General features: G+C 36.4%; 1 protein-coding gene across 6 annotated transcripts in view; it reads right to left on the bottom strand.

The window, feature by feature from the left end:
• The window catches only part of POPDC1 (popeye domain cAMP effector 1), a 70,464-nt gene extending 55,254 nt beyond the window's left edge, over window positions 1–15,210 (bottom strand). For 2 of the 6 annotated variants that reach the window (XM_020976934.2, XM_020976939.2), the window contains exons 1-4: window positions 14,889–15,210; window positions 14,019–14,142; window positions 5,637–5,873; window positions 3,381–3,505 (exon numbers count right to left, since the gene is read on the bottom strand). In XM_020976934.2, coding sequence (XP_020832593.1) covers window positions 3,381–3,505; window positions 5,637–5,862 — 351 coding nt within the window. In that variant the 5' untranslated portion in view covers window positions 5,863–5,873; window positions 14,019–14,142; window positions 14,889–15,210. Of the gene's footprint in view, window positions 1–3,380; window positions 3,506–5,636; window positions 5,874–10,415; window positions 10,527–14,018; window positions 14,290–14,888 lie in introns of all 6 variants that reach the window. The other 4 variants (XM_078155219.1, XM_078155218.1, XM_078155217.1 and 1 more) reach the window with 4 other exon arrangements.
• Window positions 15,211–15,737: the final 527 nt, after the last annotated feature.

The raw sequence follows: 15,737 nt of genomic DNA, 5'->3' as shown, positions 1-15,737 counted from the left end.
ATTTTCACCGAAATTGAACAGTGTAAATGCATAAGAAGGCTCTTTATATTCATAACTTCTCTTCCTATGGGTTGTGAAATAACTGAGTTTTTTTGTCATAACATATTACCTGTTGTCACAATATAGCATAGCTGCCTTCCTAGTTCTATCAATAAAATGCTGAAACTTGCCATGACTGGAATACCCTTTTTGATAGTATGTATGCATTGAAAAAACAAAACAAAACATGTTCATTTTCAAATACTGCATCAAGATTACAAATAGTCCACAAAACAGTCACTATCAGAAAATATGCAGCAGTTCACTAAGCAAACTCTAAAGAGCCCTGACAGGTCCCCAAGGTCAAAATTATTTTCATAATAATACTATTGCTTATTAAATTGCTCTTCCCTTTCCAACTATTTATGTGTATGAGGCCAGATTTTCTTTATACACTTCATCCAAAACAACAAATCACACAGATTGAAAGCAGAAGCAGATATGAGAATCCAGTAGTCTTCAATTAAGCCAAACATAAAAGAAATTTTCAAAAATCTATAAAACAAAATCACTCTTCTCACTATTTTTTGTTTTGGAAATACAGTTATTTTTCAAAAAAAATTTATGTTGACATGTTATGGATTTATTATCATTTTGAAATGAATTAATATTTTTAAATGTATCGGTTTTAATTTTTAATATGGTGAATATCAATAGGTATAACTTATATAAGTAAGCTCTTTGGAATATCCTCAATGATTTTTCAAGAGTGTAAAGAGGTTCTGAGACCAAAAAGTTTGAGAACCACTGGATTAGAGAACAGAGAATTTAAGTGACTTGTCCAGGGCTACACAGCCAATATATGTCATAGGCAGCAGTCAAACCAAGGCATTTCTTAATATCAAGGCAATTCTTCGTCCACTATTACTCACTGCCTGTCACATATATCATTTTTTGTTTTCATTACTTGTAAATACATCACACAGGCTATTATAGTGTGAAATATAAATATCATATAGTATAGCATAACATAAGTAATATAATACAATATAATATATGATATGATATGATATAAAGATATGTGATCTCTGGATCACAGATTATTTAATCTTTATAGTTCCCCTATGTGAGTAGCAGTGTTTGGCACACAGAAATACCTAATAAGGTTTATGAACACTGGTTATTGGAAAACAGCCATCCTCAAACCATATTGTACAATTTAAATGTCTATTGTTTGATTATTCTCTGACCTGAACTATTCTCCCTCTCTAGGAAGTGACTGAGTATTCTGGAATCCAATGACCTATGAGAGCAATGGAAAATGATGGGGCAAAGTGTGCACAATTTTAGGGTCTACCCAACAGCTCTTATGAGTACCAGAGGGCCTATAGGGCCATGCATCTACTGAAAGTTCTTGAGGAATTATTCTAACTTTTTGCTTTTCTGAATTCCACTTTCATGATGAGATCCACAGAAATTAGAAATGCCCACAAAAGCAAATTTATATTTACAAGATTAAGAATCATATGTACAAATGTGATATCTAGGTAGTCCTTCTGAGGGGTATCATTGTCTCTAGCTCAGCTTAGAGATGCATGTCCCCTAAAGTGTTTCCTGAATTTCATGACTCTGGGAATTGGAAATGCGTGCAAGTTCTGAGAGAACTGGATTTCAGTTCACTGAAAACAATTCAAGATTAACCCATCTCAAAGTTACTTAGCTACATTTTCCATAGGCAAATCACTTAATTTCTCGAAGGCAGTTTGTTCATCTTTAAGATACTGACAGCTTGGCAAAGTGGAGAAAGAGCCAGCTTCAGAGACCCCAGGTCTTGCTTCTGACATGTGCTCACTATGAGACCCTGAGAAAGTTACTCCCTAGGCCTCTCTCTAATGCTTTAAGTTGAAGACCAGATATCTCCTGCAGCCATGGTCTCCCCATTCTTCAAGTTCTAGCTAAAGTTGCTAATCTCAGAGAATCTTTCTGTAGGAAGCCAGTCCCCATTTAGAAGCAGAACATACCTTCTGGGCAGTCTTGTCAATTTGTTTATTTGTTCATTTATCTGTTTGTTTGTTTGCTTATTTATTCATTCATTCATTCATTCATTCATCCATCTATTTATTTATTTATCTGTTTATTCATTCATTCATTCACTCATTCACTCATCTATTTATCCATTCATTGGCAATTGGGGTTAAGTGACTTGCCCAGGGTCACACAACTAGTAAGTGTCTAGTGTTTGGTCTGAGGTCACATTTGAACTCGGGTCCTCCTGACTTCAGGGCCAGTGCTCCATCTACTGCGCCACCTAGCTACCCCTTAGCCAGTCCCCATTTAATTCACATTTCCCTGCCTAAATTCCTATTGCACTAGTGCCTATAACTTATAATTTAGCACTTCAGGGTATGTTATCATTTTGCCCTCTAATTGTGTAAGTCAGTCTTTCCAAGAAGAATGTGAGTTTCTTGAAAGTATTCGATGTGCAACACTCCCTCTTGCTGGGCACAAAATAAGCAACATCAGCCATAGTTATGATGAAAAGATGACATTTTCCATACTCCCTTCCATTGTATCTTTAGCATCATGTATTCTTATTGCCATCAAATCTTTTTTTTTTTAAAACGAGCTAACTCATAATGTTAAAGGAGATGTTAAAAATGATGCTTTTGAACCATCAACAGGATAACAGTATAACTAAATTTTAGCACAGGAAAATAATTGAAATAAATGTTGTCTTAAAAGTAGAAGTGCTTTTGTGAAAAAAAGATCCCATAAACTAGACATAACATTATTGGCTAACTTTTAGAATTTGCTAAATCTCAATCAAATTTCTCCTAAATGAGAGATATTCAACTATTATTCAGGAAGGTTAATATTCCCACATTACCTAACTTATAATTTTTATCTTGCTCCATGAATTCTAAATAAACTTTCAGTTTGTGTAGAACTTTTTTTTGTGTGTGTGTATGTGGGAAGGGTTTCAACCTGTGATTTCATTGGCTTCAGGAAAATCACTCAGCCAACATATGTTGGCAATTATTTTGCAGCTTAGATTCTAGGGAGTTGTGTGGTCCACTGAAAAGTTGAGCGATTTGCCCACATTACACAGCTAATACATGCTAGAGGCAGAGCTTGAATCCAGGACTTGGTGGCTTCCAGGTTGGCTCTCTATCCTCCATGTTATGCTGTTTTTCTTGAAATTGCAGGTTCCAAAACTACAACTTCTTATAGTTTCCAAAAATGTTACTTTCATATATACAGAAATGGAAAATCCACCATAAAAGTTAGAATATAGAAGAACTAAAATTATTGGAAACTCATACATGGACCCAAGAAAATTCCTTTTCAAAACTCACATTAAACTTATATTCATTATTGACCTGTGGGGAGGAACTACATACCGGTCTCTTTTTGTACAGTAGGTACAGAAAATGCAACAGGTTGACAATCAGGAAGGCAGAATTCCAGATCATTATATCCAAGGCACAACGATAGAGTGTGGCCCAGACAATAAAAAGAGCACATCCTGTCAAATAATGAATAAAAGATAAATTATTAGAAGATTCAAGTCTAACTTCAATACACATATAAAATATCTTCTCCAATATGAAATAACATCTGACAGATACTTGTGGATCACTTTAACATTGTGGAAAAATGAAAAATTACATTCATTTTGTTTTGTTTTGTTTTGTTTTACTGCTGAAGAAATGCCCTAGGAGCCTTCTGTTTAAGGCTTTGTCTGATTTTGAATGAAAGGATGTAATGAATAATTCATGCTTCCAACTGATAGAACTGGAAACTGAGGGAGGTACCTATCAACTGAGGAATAGCTAAATAAATTATGATATATGAATGTGATGGGATATTATTGTCTCATAAAATGATAAAAGACATGGTTTAAGAGAAATCTGGGAAGAGTCATATCAACTGGTGCAGAGTGAAGAGAACAGAACTAGGAGGACAGTATTTACAAAAACAACATTATAAAGCAGATAGTTTCAAAAAAAAAAGACTTAAGAACTCTGATTATTACAATGACCAATTACAATCCCAGAGAACCAATGATGAAGTGCACTACCTACCTCCTGACAGAGAGATGATGGACTCAGGGTCCAGAACAATACATAAAATTTTTTGGACATGCCCAATATAGGAATTTATTTGCTTGATTATGCATATCTGTTACAATGGTTCGCTCTCTCTCTCTCTCTCTCTCTCTCTCTCTCTCTCTCTCAGTTAGAGTGAAGTAGAAGGAAGAAAAAATAGATTTTTATTAATTAAAAAAACTCTAAATTGTTAAAAGACTAGATTTATATCATCATATGACAGAGGAACAGAGGCATTCTAATTTCCAACAACAATAAACAAAAATAATTCATCTGAGAATTTCATCTGACATTTTTGAATATCATTAATAGGATCCGATTTATGGTGTATGTATGGAATAGGTATGACTCTGGTCAAGTCACAATGTGACATATACTATACTAATACTGCATAATAATATATATTTTATATGTATAAATAATATAATATGTAGTATAATATATAATAATAATACACCTATACTAATAAAATTACAAGTCTACTCCCCAAAGTCTCCTTAATATTTACTCAATAATAACACACTTAAATGCAGATTTTCCCCCTAATACCTAAAACAATTGTTCCAATGAAATTCTCTAAGTTTTGGTTTCCTTTTACATAAAATATAGAGGCTGTACTAGATCATCTCTAAGAATCCTTCTGGGGCAGCTAAGTGGTACAGTGGATAGAGCACCAGCCCTGTATTCAAGAGGACCTGAGTTCAAATGTGGCATCAGACACATAACACTTACTAGTCTAGCTGTGTGACAGTGGGCAAGTCACGTAACTCCATTGCCTAACCAAAAAAAGAAAAGAAAAGAATCCTTCTAGCCCAACATTCTATGATTCTGCTTTAATATATTCTTAGCTTTATTTAAAAAAAATCCTCAGAATTATCTTTTCCCTTTTTCATAAGGTTAGCTCACTGGCATCAGACAAACAACAATAAAGACAAGATTCTCTGTCAAAGACCACAGAATCTTAGAGCCAGAACGAACCTTAAAGGACATCTAGTCTAAAACTAAAGACTAGAAAGGGAAGTGACTTGACCAAGGTCACAGAGGTAAGAACTGTCAGAGGCAGGATTTGAACTCAGATTTTCTGACTCCAAATCCAGAGCTTTTCTATCACATCACAATGAAATTGATGCTGCCATTTATATATTTCAGGCAAATCCCCTGATTCTGCCTAATACCCAGATAACCAAGTCCAAAGAGAAGGTTTCACTTGCATTGCTGATCCTGAATAGGTAGGTGATTCAGTCCTCTACTTTGCATTACTGACATTTGAAACACTGAAAACAAGCCATCAGAAAAACCATGTAATCATAGATAAAAGTATGGAACATGACAAAATAAAAAGAACACGTGTGCCTTGCCCAAAGGGATAAATCAGTATTGGGGGCCCTAAGAACCTTGTTTGACTCTTTAGGTTGCCCAGAAATAATAAAACCTTTCATTTGATTTCATCATATATAAACCTGACAAAAAGATATGATGAATTGATCAAACCAAGAATTATATCATGATAATGAAAGAAAATGATGAAAAACAGTATTATGCGCTTACCTATAGTTAACAACCCTCTAAGAAATATCATATGAAGAGTCAAAGTAGTTGGAATAACCAAAGCAACTATGAAACAGATATTTGCTACATGGAAAACTAGGTGATGTATCTCTCTCCAGTTTTCACAAGTGGTTTCATTGGAGGGTACAGGCAGGAGGTTTTCAAGTTCAGATGTAAGATCTCTTGTTGTTAATTCATTCAATGAACTGGCATCTGTGTGATTCATCGTGAAAATTCCTGTTAAGAAAATAAATAAGAAATGCTAAAACTTAGTCATATTATTTGACACTCCATGAGAGCTCCTTGCTTAGCAACAAAACCATTGGTTGACATTCATACTTAATTTTACTCAAATGATTTTCTTGAAAAGTTTCTTAGAAGTTGAATTGTTATAAATTAAATCATACTTTAAAATGCATTAAGAACTTCAATTAAAAAGAATTCCAATTAGAGTTATTTTGACTGTTATAAATACCCAAATTAACTTATAAAGGACATATGAAGAAAGACCCTATTCTGCGTCCAGAGAAAGAACTGATAAATAGAAGCACGTATAGAATAATTTTACATATATGTGTGTACATACATATACATATATATATATTTGTGTGTGTATACCTACTCGCATCTAATGGTAGCCATGTCTAGGGTGGGAGGTGGGAGTAGGGGAAAAAAAGAAATTTACATAATAATTTTGTTGCATATTTGAAAGGAATAGATTTGCAGTTTCATGTACTATCATCTTTTTCATTGTACTATGCTATGGGAATGCTTGTTTTATTCCATTAATTAAAAATAAAATTAAAAAGAATTCCAACTATAAAGGAATTCTAATACATTCTGCATGTTTAAAGGAGTCCTTATAATGAATTCTTCTGTGAAATGAATATAGTGCAAGCACCTCCTAAGGTACATTTAATTACTTGAATTATCAAGGATCTTTGATTTCACTAGTGTGGATCCTTTTAACTCTGCAGCTTGAAGCACTTACAACGTGTTAGCCAGTGGTGTTCATGGGTTGCTGTGGCCATAACACTTCATCACCTGGGGCTAATCTTACAGTAATAAGCCTTTGCCCACTTAGCCAAGCCAGTCCTAAGAGGACAGACATACAGTCTGGCCATCACTGGGCCCAGACTTCAGGCCCTTTCTACCTTGGAAGGATCTACTAGACCTTATACTCCATTGACACTGCCATTAAGAACTTAGGATCACCTCCATGGGCAACTGTATTGAGACTTTAATTGAGGAAGTTATAGATGAACTAATGGGGGTAAATACTGGAAATATCATCAATTCCAACTCCCTCATTTTTGCTTAAAGTGGGGTGTCTATTGTATCCAAAGGTACTAAAAAGAGAAAGGAAACAAACGTTTATCAAATTCCTATTCTGTGCCAGAAACTATGCTAAGTTCTTTACAAATCTTATCTCATCTGATCTTCACAAGCCTGGGAGGTAGGTGCTATTATTATCATCCCCTTTTTATAGTTAGGGAAACTAAGGCTCACATGAGCAGTGGAGTCAGATGGCTCCAGTCAGTGGCTCAGTGGCCTGGAGTCAGAAAGACTAAGTTCAAATTCAGCCTTAAAGACTTATTGACTGTGTGACCTTGGGCAAATCACTTAACCCTCTTTGCCTCAGTTTCCTTATCTGTCAAATGAGCTGGAGAAGGAAATGGCAAACCACTCCAGCATCTTTACCAAGGACACCCCAAATGGGATCACAGAGAGACAACAACAATAAAAAGGGTCCTATACCCAGTGTCTGAGGCTGGAATTAAATTCAAGTCTTTTTAACTTTACACACAGTATTCTATCCTTTGTGCTATCTACCTGCCTAAAAGAGAATTTAGATCCAATTTTGTACACAAGATATAAATCCTCTTTTTTTAAAATTTCTTGTTTTTTCCTGCAACGAGGGGGAAAAGTATGAGCCTGTGCTTTCAGTGGTGTGTAGAAAACCACTTCTTTCCATGCAGAACAGTAACTAGTCTGTAACAGTTAATCTTAGAGTACTACCCAGGGCATTAAGAGGTTAAGTGGCTTTCCTAGGGTCATACACCTGGTCTGTATGAGGTAGGATTTGAATCCAGGACTTTCTGATTCCAAGACCAGAACTCTAACCAGTAGAGCAGTACTCTGCTTCTCTTATAAACCACCTCTTGAATCCACAAAAAGTTCATGACAGGCAACAATAATAATAATGATAGATATAGGAGTGAGCCACAAATTTTAATTCACCACATAATTAAAATAAGTTGATTCACTGGCAAGGGAGGGAGAGACTGCAGTTGTGAAAGGTTAATCAACAAAGTCTGCTGGTTACAAATATTATGAAGTTCTTTATATAGAAAAAGAATAAAGAGGAGAAAGTCAAGCTTCAAATGTTTCATGTGATCAAAATGCCTTTATTAAATTATTTTTGAAAGCAGTATATTTTTGTAAAGGCAATATTACTTTTTTATTAGTTCATGAACCACAGATATTAATGTAATCTCTCTCTCTGTCACACACACACACACACACACACATTGCTTAATTACTTCTATTACTACTATTAATCTTGCTTTACTTTCCAGATAGTGATTTCCCTATGTTGTACATTGGAAATTAAAAAGCATACTTTTACACAGTGTAGCATGATTCCCTCTTCCCAGAATAGAGGTGGTGGTCTACAGGTGAACAATTAGGTATATACAGTCAGATATAGCTAGGAGGTTGATTTATTTTACTTAGCTGTTCTTTGTTGCAAAGAAGGACTGGACTGGGTATGAGGTAAGGAAGTCACTGGAAATATGCAAAAAAAAAGTATCAAGGAAACAATAACCGAAAAAATAAGAGCCTATGAATTATAAAATTAAAGATATAGCTTGAGTATTAATTTCATAAAAATTTTAAAATAAGGAGATCAAAATTATCTGTAATTAGAAGTCTATTGATGTGAAAACTTAGAAATTCCTTCTTGGAATTCAAATATCTTATTTTGATATACATGATTATTTAACAATTTAAAAAAAGGTTGTCTTTATTAATTACCTAAATGAAATTAATTTCCAACCAAATACTGCTTTGTGTCCACTTCTCCGTTATCCTACTATTTATTTAAGTACTCCTATCTTTAATAAATATGGTTTGGGGAAAATCTATGTGGTCTGTGTTTGCTTACATAAAACTCAACACCAAGTGGCACCATTTGCTGAGTCCTTTATCATTTGTGGGTTATCCCTCTTTTAAAAAAATGTTTTATTATAAACTCTCTGAAACCTGATCCATTATACAAACTACTTGGCTTTAGGGGAAAAAACCTAAAATATTAATGCAGCTGTTTCAGAAAAATAATTACTCAAATGGGAACAGTTTATAATGTTTCATTTAGTTCATAATATCTATTTTTCCATTATACAACTTTACCTCTTTCAATTACTGAAAACATGCAAAATAAAGATCTTAAGAAGTAGAGTAATTAGTACAAGTTAGATATGCTGAAGTCAGAGAGTCAGAGTTAAATGAAATTTTCAAAGAATTCCACATTTCTTTAAATGCTGAAAAACTTTTTTTCCAGCTTTTGCAAAATTTACATGAAACACAATTAAAGTTTGGAATCCAACCTCTTTATTTAATAGATTAGTTACTGGAAAATCACTAAGTAGATTTGTTAGATATCTACTAGAAGCAACATCTAACTTCTGCATTGTTCTGAAGCTCAAATATATAATGCTACTAGCAAAAGGCTAGTGCTGACTTACACATCAATTTGCCAGAAAAAGGAAAATAAGACATCCTAAAATCCAACCACATTTGAAATGTCCATGTTAAAACAAATATATCCCTATCAGACTTATTTAGTGACTTTTTTTACATTAGGATTCATTCATAAAACTCATGGTTTTTGATAGCCAACCATACCTATATACTATGTAGAATACAAATAATGCAATTCCCCTGGCTGCAATTCAGTAAACATTTATTAAACCTATATTGTATGCAAAATATTCTGCTAAGCACATGCAGAAAGATAAGTTCAGATAAGATCCCCATCCTCATGGAGCTTACTGTCTAGTAGAGGGGTAAGAAACTTGGAAATAACTAAAATACAGGATAATCCCATTAGAGAATCGTGAAACATCCAAATGTTATAATTTGAGAAAGAAAAAAGCCTGAGATTAAATTCCAGTTTCTTTTCTACTAATTATTAAACCTCACAGTCCATAAGTTAGCTCTGATCACCCCAGGAAGACATATTAAATATGCCTGATGACGTGAGTGGTAGCTGAAGGAGCATTTCCTATTAGCAAATCCTCCCCCACATTAGGCTTAATTTTCCCTGAATAATCATTCTTTTTAAAAATCCCAGAGAAAAAATAATGGATATTCACATTCTAGCTACAGCTAAAGAAAAGTCAGGAAGAATTGAAATGTTTTTGTTATGATCAATAGTTTTTATGAACATATTTCTGTGATAATATTTTAGCCTACTAATTACTTCTTACTGAATTAAGAATAGATAGGGAAAACTGTCAGCCACATTGTTATTGACCGCCATAGTTTCCTTGTGGGCATCCTGATGATTTCATCTATCAATGAAGTACATAAAGAAGATCAGATTCCATATTATAATATGCCTACAAAACTAACTGAATCAGGTAGAGTCTCAGGTCTGACATGGAATTCTCAGTAATGTTACTTTTAAGCTGTCAGTGATATAGTGCACTATTCACTTATATATAATAATAAATATACCTGTTTAATACACACACGCATACATACACATCTACGCACATTTAAAATATTTGGGGAATCAGCTGAAGTTGTAATCAGGGTCCACAGCAACAACAAAATATTTAAAATTTCCTGAAGAGGTGCTTAAAGCCATATTTTTCCCCTGATTAACTGTAAAATACAAACAAAAATTATATTTTGAAGCCTTGATTATTGTTGAATTAAGTTTCTTTATAGGAAATGCTATTTCATTAGAAGAATGCAGATTAAGATGCAATTGCTTAAAAAAGCGTAGCAAAGTAAACAAAACAAAGACTAACTGAAGTTAAGAAACCATGCTAACTTCTAAGACTTCATTGTTTTGCCTAGACAGCAATTAGTGGGATTTTTTTTTATTGAAAAGATTTGCTACAGCATGTTATAGATATAATTTACTCCATGAAGGAGTTCATTAAGTGATCAATCCAAAAAGAGTTGGATTATACTATGATTGCATTTATTTGCCACATTTGAGACTATGCAAAGAAAACGGACTTAGAATTTTAAAAATCCACCTCTGGAGATTAAATTAGTAACTCTTTGGGAGTCCCTGAGCTTTTGATTATGTGATATATTATCATTACTGTCATTAAAATTTTTTAAAAACATCCCTTTTTTCTCATCATTGCTCACTCCAACCAATTTCTTAACTCGTATTTTTACAGCTCTTTACAAAAAGCATGATGACGATACTACAAGAGAGTTATTGTAAGCATTAGAATTCCTGCTTTATATATGAAGCAATTGAGTCTTGAAGAAGTCATTTGCCCAAAGTCACAAATGCTGGAGGCAAGACTTAAACACAGTGATACTATTTACTACACTACTGTAATAATGTGAGACAGCATAAATTCTTAAAATTAAAGTCAATAGGGGCAGCTAGGTGGCACAGTGGATAGAGCTCTGGCCCTGGATTCAGGAGGACCTGAGTTCAAATCCGGCCTGAGACACATAACACTTACTAGCTGTGTGACCCTGGGCAAGTCACTTAACCCCATTGCCTAGCCAAAAAAACAAATTTTAAAGTCAATAAAATTAATTTTACTGAGTTACCCCATTGGGTGGGTTAGAGTCATGGAATGATGTTATTGACTCTCCCTATGCCAAGGGATGGTATTTGGTTTGTGATGGAGAACTATGGACCTAGTACAATCTCTACATTTAACAATTAAGCAGAACATTTACCAGTCTCACACAGAATATTGCACAGAATATTCACACAGCCTCTCTCAGAAAGAGAGGTTTATAATCCAGCACAGCCCTGATTTATAGCATGTGTAGTTGTAATTTCTAAGAGTATTAAACTCTGAAAGGCATAAAGGTATTTCTCCCACTTTTTAAAAGGTAATTATAGAAACATACCAAACAGAACACTGAATTGGTGGCATTGTTAACAGATAATTTGACTTGAGTCAAAACTTTTGCTTTCTGTCAAATTCCAAATTATAAATTCTCATGTTTTAAAATATGAAAGTTCAACATCACAAAATCTGATCCTACTTTTATAGTTCCAAGATTCTCCTCTTCAAAGAAACATGGCAGCATTTGAGGGGTGGTATGAATATGAATGAAATCTGACTGGACAACATGGGCTTTCAAACTACTTTATGCCAGTCAACTAAATCATTTAAAAATTTCCTTCTTGCTTTAAGTATCCAGAAAAGTTCTATGGAAAACCCAAAGTAGCTACTAGTATTATACAATGTGCAAACTTGGAATGCAATATCCACTAGTTGACCGAAAATGTACAATCTTTCATATATTATACAAAATTATACAAATATATTCATAAATACCTACATACAATATAATTTGAATATTTTTATGAATATATTCATAAATTATACAAAATTATACAAAATTGGAATAGCTCACATTTAGAAATGCTTTATAACATTCCAAGAGCTTTATTCTAGACAACCTTCTATGGTAGACAGTACACATATTATTCATTCTGATTCCTTTTACAGATAAAGAAACTAAGGCTCAGGGAGATTAAATGACTTACCCAAGGTGACACTGATAGTATTAATAATGATTGACATTTCTATAGTCCCTTAAAGTTTGCATAGCACTTTTAAATACTCAAGCTGTACAACAATCCTTTCAGGCAAGTACTATAGATATTGTTTTCCTTATTTTACAGATGTGGAAGCTGAGGCTCTCAGAGGTCACAGCTAGTGCCAGGAAGGAGTCCAGTCTAGGCTCTACTAATTGGATTCAGCATTCTATCCACTCTCCCAGGGATTCCTGGGGGTCCCTGAGACCATTTCAGAAGGTCTCCAAGGTCCAAACTATTTTCATAATGTTACTAAGAGATTTTAATGTCAAATACAGCAAATATAGATAGACATAACCCACATAAACAAAAGTTCATTGGAGGGTCCTCAATAATTTTCAAGAGTGTAAAGGGGCTCTGAGGTCAACAGCTTTGAGAACCACAGCACTATGCCAAGCTGGCTCTCAAGTGTTAAACATATTAATATATCATTTAAGAAGAAGACATTTTTTAGAGACTATGGACATAAATGAAGCTAAAAGAATAATAATTTTGAGTGAATACATGTGAAATTAAGTCAATAAACATTTGTGAAATCTCTACTATGTGCTAGGAGCTGCACAGGTTCTTTTCTTTTACAATTTCTTGGGTTTCTTGCCAACCACCAAAGCATGATTAAGTATACGGCATGTGTTGGGGATGGTGGGGGGGGGTGAATGTTGTTTTTTGGTCTGACCTATGAGATTATCAGCTGAAGAAAAACCTTGGCATGGAAATTCCCTCTATCCACAGAGATCAGATACTTAACAGCAATTTTGTTACGTGAACAGTAGGTTGCAAGTTTTTGAGCCCAGAGATGTGGAAATACCGGTGAGTACAAAAACCTGGTGCTACTGTACAACTGTCTTAATAAGCACATATTAAATAAGTTTCTGTTACAAAAAATATGTGCCCCAGAGAAATTCCATGTTCTCAGCTGGTCCATAAATATTGAACAGATCTCTCAGCTCCTGGTTTACTAATATGGCAATTTAAAAGTATTTAAGGAAAATAGTCCCCCACACCCCATCTTTCCTTCTGCCTCTGACAACATATTACATTGTTCAATTGTTAAACATAATTGGAGTGATTGATTATTAAAATGGCAGACTGGGGGGGATTTATCAAGAAATTATTACCACGATTCCCATTCATCTTTAAGTCTCTATTGCAATAAATTACCTGCTTCACAACCTACTTACATATTTTTTTCAGATTTCTATCTGCTATGCCAAATGATTTTGCTGATGAGGAAAAAAATCCCAAACTACCCCTAAAACTGAGTAAACACAAAAACCCAAAGAAATATGGGGTAGGGGAGGAGAGGCCACTTAGGATCCCTTTTTGCCAAAGTTTAGGATTACTTGTTTCTCTTTGAAAGTTGGACTAAATCCTGTACACCTTTCAGAGAAGCAAACGGTACTTCGCTGCTGAAGAATCACTGTGCACCTGTCCTGTTCTTCAACGGAGGTCCTGCAGCTTCGGTGCCTAACCTGTTACTAAACACCTTCAAAATCAGGCCCGAGGGGAATTGTTTCAACTGAAGCTCTTAGCCCAGATGCGAGTTCACATAAGGTCTAGCTTACCTTGTTCCTTCCGGAGGGAAGCCTAAATAGCTGCTTCTGATGTTCCTTTCAACTCTGAAATTCTGTGATTCCTGGAGGACGAAATTGCTATTGTTTCCTCCCTGACGTGCAGTTTTCCTGGACCCTTGAGGGACGGAAGAAAGAGCAGCCAGGTTTGGTGGAAGAGCGGAGCTCCAGAAAAGACGGCAACGGAACCTGCAGCTAGTTCGGTTTGACCTGAAGTCTCTCCATCTTTTCTGGCAAATCCCGCTGCTCCTGGCTCCACCGAGACCTCTCGGAAGAAACAGAAGTACTTTCAAAAGTAGGGGTTGAAGGAATGATTAGATGCAAGAGACCCAGAATGGCCATTAAGTTGGGCACGACAGCCAAAGGGCCATATGTTTAGAGGTCCAACCCACTTTACAGGGGAGGAAACCTGGGCCCATTGCTAAACAAAACCCTGCAATAGTAAGAGGCCGAGCAAGGCCTCGGTCCTGTAACATTTAAAACTGCGGTGATGTCGAGGTCACCCCTAGGAGTAAAGGACACACAGAAAAGGAGGTGCCACGAGCCCAGAACGGGGACTGCGGAGCCCAGCCAAGGGCTGTCGGCTGCATCGCGGAGCACGGGAAGGAAAGAAGAGAGCAGAGGCCCCAAGAAGGGCAGCCTGGGGCGTGGGCAGAGCCCTGGGTGGAAAAAGGGCACAGTTCTGCCCTCCTGAGACCTCAGGAAAAGTTATACCTAAACCCGTTCCTCCAACTTTCGCTTCCAATTTTCACCCACAAGGTGTAAAGTTGCAAATACCCTTCTACCCTTGGCTCAGAGGTGGAAAGACATAGGAAAAAGAGACTGGAATTGGGGCGCTCCTCTTCCCAACCCCGAAGCTCTTACCTTTCGCTCCCCGCCACGGACAACCGAGCTCACATGGGCCAAAGTTTCTCCCAGAGCAAGCGAATCAAGCGCTCCCAGGATCTGGAGCCCAAGGCTCGGCGCTGGCCCGGCGACTCCCGGGGGGCCTGCAGGTGACGGTCCCCAGTCACTCTATTCTGCTCAGCCTCTTACTTTCGGCCCCAGCCCCTGCTCCCGGCCACAGCTAAGACTAAAATAGGCATCGCAGCCGGGAGGAGGTGGCGGCAGTGCCCGGGCACGGGCTGTCACGGCGCACGCGCCCCCCAGATGCGCCCACAGCTGCAAGTGCGGAGCTGTTTGGCAGGCGGAGACACTGAGCCCCGCCGCTTGCTTAAGAGCCGCTTAGAGAGGCGGACGAGGGGAGGGAGCTATCCAGGAAGAGTGCACCAGAGGTATCGGGTAGGGGCGCAACGGCTTTCCCACCGGCTTTTCCTTACTGGGATTAATTTCATTCCTCTGCTCTATTCTGTTTTCATTTTTTGTTCAAGAATCGGAGAAATGAATAACAAACAAGTTACTTGCACCGGGAGCTTGTGATGGCAAAAACGGGTAGACAAAATATGTGGCTGCAAGTTTTGGGCTTTATTGGTTTAGAATTTGTGATTTCATGGATTTATGGAACTGCCTCTCTGGCAATGCTAAAAGAAGTTAAAGCACTTGCCTATGGCCAAATGGTCTTCTGAGAGGCAGAAATTAAATCGAAGTCATTCTCACTCGAAAGTCGACCTTCTAGCCTTTAGCTCATGCTGCCTCTGTAAAACCAAGTAACTAATATAAACCTCGAGGTATTTCTTTCCTTCCCTCCTCTTGGTTTACTTTGAGACATCCACC

The sequence above is a fragment of the Phascolarctos cinereus genome, unplaced genomic scaffold (genome assembly GCF_003287225.1).
Source record: "Phascolarctos cinereus isolate Bilbo 61053 unplaced genomic scaffold, phaCin_HiC Scaffold_5;HRSCAF=322, whole genome shotgun sequence".
Classification (NCBI taxonomy): Eukaryota; Metazoa; Chordata; class Mammalia; order Diprotodontia; family Phascolarctidae; genus Phascolarctos; species Phascolarctos cinereus.
This window is presented reverse-complemented; position numbering and strand designations above follow the sequence as displayed.